Here is a 3,120-nt window from a genome sequence, read left to right on the forward strand (position 1 = left end):
AAGTGTAATTAAGGGCGAACAAAAAAAAGGTTGAAAATTTTTAAGGAAAAAAAATAAAATTTCTTAATTGTGCGTGCGTGCGTGCGTGCGCGTATTTAAATGTAAAAAATTTCGACGCAATAATATTCTGAGCCAAAATATTTATAATAGTTAATAATTACGGTTAAACGTATACATAAATATATAAATTAAACCTTGAAAACTGGATAAATGGTTTAAAAATCCCAATAATGTCATTTATCTTTCTTTCTTTCGAAAACAAACAAACAAACAAACAAACAATGACGAAAATGGTGGTGAATAATAATAATAATAATAATAATAATAATAATGAATGAGATGAAATCAATTCAAGGATTTACACGCGGAAAATAAATAAAAATAAAATGATAATGCGTATTTTATAAGTTTTGGCATTTTAACATGTCTTGAAAATAAATAATATATCATGTGTTCAGTGAGTTAAGGAAAAGCACAAGGTCGATTTTTTTGTTCAGACTTACAAGAACTCGATGAGGAATATGACGATGTCGTGATAAAAATCATTTTTGTAATGTCGATAGGAAAATTTAAAAAAAAAAAAAAAGCTTTTCTTCTTACCGATGATGTACATTGAATAACATCTCTGCAAGTATCTCCTTCTCCGGCTACCAGCCTAAACCATTCTCCGGCGTCTTTATCTTTGCAAATTTCAGTCTCGAATGATTCTTCTGTTTTTTTTGGTGCTTCTTCTTGTCTTTTGACACGTACTAGATTTGGTGTATCGTATGCCAAACCATTTGCTATAGAATAAAAAATAAAAAATTAAGCAAATATTTTTTATAACGATAATAATAATTATTATTATTACTCGTGTCAAGGTTTTTTTTATTACTGTTAAATGTTTATTATTATTATTATTATTATTATTATTATTATTAACCCTTATGTTTAATGACATAAATTTTTCCTTTTTTTTTTTTTACAAAATAAAGTTATTCGGAGTTTAACAATTAAATAACTGAAAGTTAAAAAAAAAAAAAAAATGGCTACGTTAACCGCATAGAAAATAATAAAACTCGTTGCTAGTTTTTTATTATTATTATTATTATTATTATTATTATTATTATTATTATTACCGAATAAATAAATTTTATTTATTTACATAACTCAAAGTGTTAACTTATCTATTAATAATTTTTTTTTTTTTATCTCAACCTATTAGCCAAACGAGTTGGAAAGTGTTCCATTTTTTTTTTTTTTTAATTTTAAAACTTAAAACGCGAAGATTAATTAATTACAAGTACATCGTCATACTCGAATTAATTTATGTCGTTCTCATTATTATTATTATTATTACCGATATTTTTTGTTATTAAAAAAAAAACCTGATCGCTATGAGGAAAAAAAAAATTTGTTTTGTTTCCCCTCCCCCCTTCATCCTCCTCGTCATTAATAATAATAATAAAAAAAGAGAGAAAAAAATACGTAGTAAATTATTTTACATAAATAAAAATAAATAAAAAAAACGGAGAAATTGATTACATAAATATTAAAGTTGATAATAATAATGATAATGATAATAATAATTTAATGCCGTATTAAATAACAAAAAAAAAACAAAAATTTCTCCGATTGAAATATATATATATAAGATGTACACGTAGTAGTTAAATAAAAGGTTGCATTAACCTAGAAAGTGGCCACTTAACTTTTGAAATTTTTTATTCTGTTACGTCACAAATTAATTTTTTTTTTTTTTTTTTATTATTGCATTCGTGTTTCCCCTTCCTTACCCCCTCCTCTCCTCTCCTCTCCCAAAAAAAAAAATAAATAAATACGTGCCGTAATTTTAATTTATTAATTAATTTAATACAAAAAAAAGGAGCGTGTTAATTAAGCAATACATAATTTTTTGAATGAAATTTCCTTCCCCTTCTTTCTACCCCCCTCCCCCTCCCCGTAATTTTTTTTTTTTTAGTCTGCCATTTTATTAGAGCACGTAAGGGAAATAAAATAATACGTAACGATTTTCGTAAAAAAATTAAAAAATTAAAAAAACTTTCTAATGCCTTGAATTAAATAAAAAAAAAAAAAAAATTAAAAAACGGTTAAATAATTTTATAAATATACAAATTACATGCAACTGGTCAAGGACGTTAAAAACAAGCAAAAAACAAAAAAAAATTTTTTTTTTTTTATAGTTTGAAACCTGTCAGCTAATGACACGACGATTTTTTTTTTTACGAAAAGACAAAAGTAAAAATTTGTAGGGAGGAAAAAAAAAAAAAAAGATTTCGTTTCATCCGAAAAATTATCATTATTATTATTGAGTAATAATAATTTTATAATGTTTTGAATTATTATTAGTATTATTATTATTATTAGTATTATTATTATTATTATTAATTGAAAACTTGTAAATCATAAATGATGCTAACTCATGTGACATTAACGGGAATCCCAATTTTTCGTTGTTTCATAATAATAAAAGGAAATCATTTTAAAAAATTTTTTTTAGGGGGGAGGGTTAAACCGGTCGGTGACGTCACGTAAAAAAAAAATATTACGCGCGTACAAAAACGTTTACACGCACGATCATTTAATTATTTTATTAAATAAAAATCAACGCAAAAAAAAAAAAAAAAATCCGCATTGCTGATCGATAAAAACGAACGGGTATTTAATTATATTTAATCACGTGGGAAAATAAACAAAATTGCTGAGAGCAAATTTTTTTTTGCTTTCGTTTAAAATTAACAAAAAAAATTTGCTTCGATTCAATTTGGGGAAAAAAAAAACCGTTTGCGATTTTTTACACAAACACAAATCGAAATTTTTTAAATTTAATTATCGATTTTAAATAATTTATTCCCTTTCTCCCAACCTTTTTTTTTAATTTTTCCGCATCAATCAATCAATCAATCAATCAATTTATCGATCGATCGATCTCGTATTATCATTATTATTATTATTTATTTATTTTTTTTTTTAACGAATTCATCGTTTACGTAATTTACCCAATCGTTAGCAGAAAAAAAAAAAAAAAAAAAAAAAAACATAATTTCCTTTTTACGAGTGATTAACATCGTTAATAATAATAATGATGATGATGATGATGATAATAATAATAATAATAAT

The 3,120-nt window shown here is 24.0% G+C and overlaps 1 protein-coding gene across 1 annotated transcript in view; it reads right to left on the reverse strand.

Moving 5' to 3' along the window:
• The window catches only part of Phum_PHUM148860 (uncharacterized protein), a gene marked incomplete at both ends in the record, with an annotated part of 22,309 nt that extends 21,266 nt beyond the window's left edge, over positions 1–1,043 (reverse strand). The window contains 2 exons of the mRNA XM_002424693.1: positions 601–736; positions 1,033–1,043. Of these exons, the coding sequence (XP_002424738.1) occupies positions 601–736; positions 1,033–1,043 (147 nt within the window). The remainder of the gene's footprint in view (positions 1–600; positions 737–1,032) is intronic.
• Positions 1,044–3,120: the final 2,077 nt, after the last annotated feature.

Source organism: Pediculus humanus, genomic scaffold (genome assembly GCF_000006295.1).
Source record: "Pediculus humanus corporis 1103172107488 genomic scaffold, whole genome shotgun sequence".
NCBI classification, from domain to species: Eukaryota; Metazoa; Arthropoda; class Insecta; order Psocodea; family Pediculidae; genus Pediculus; species Pediculus humanus.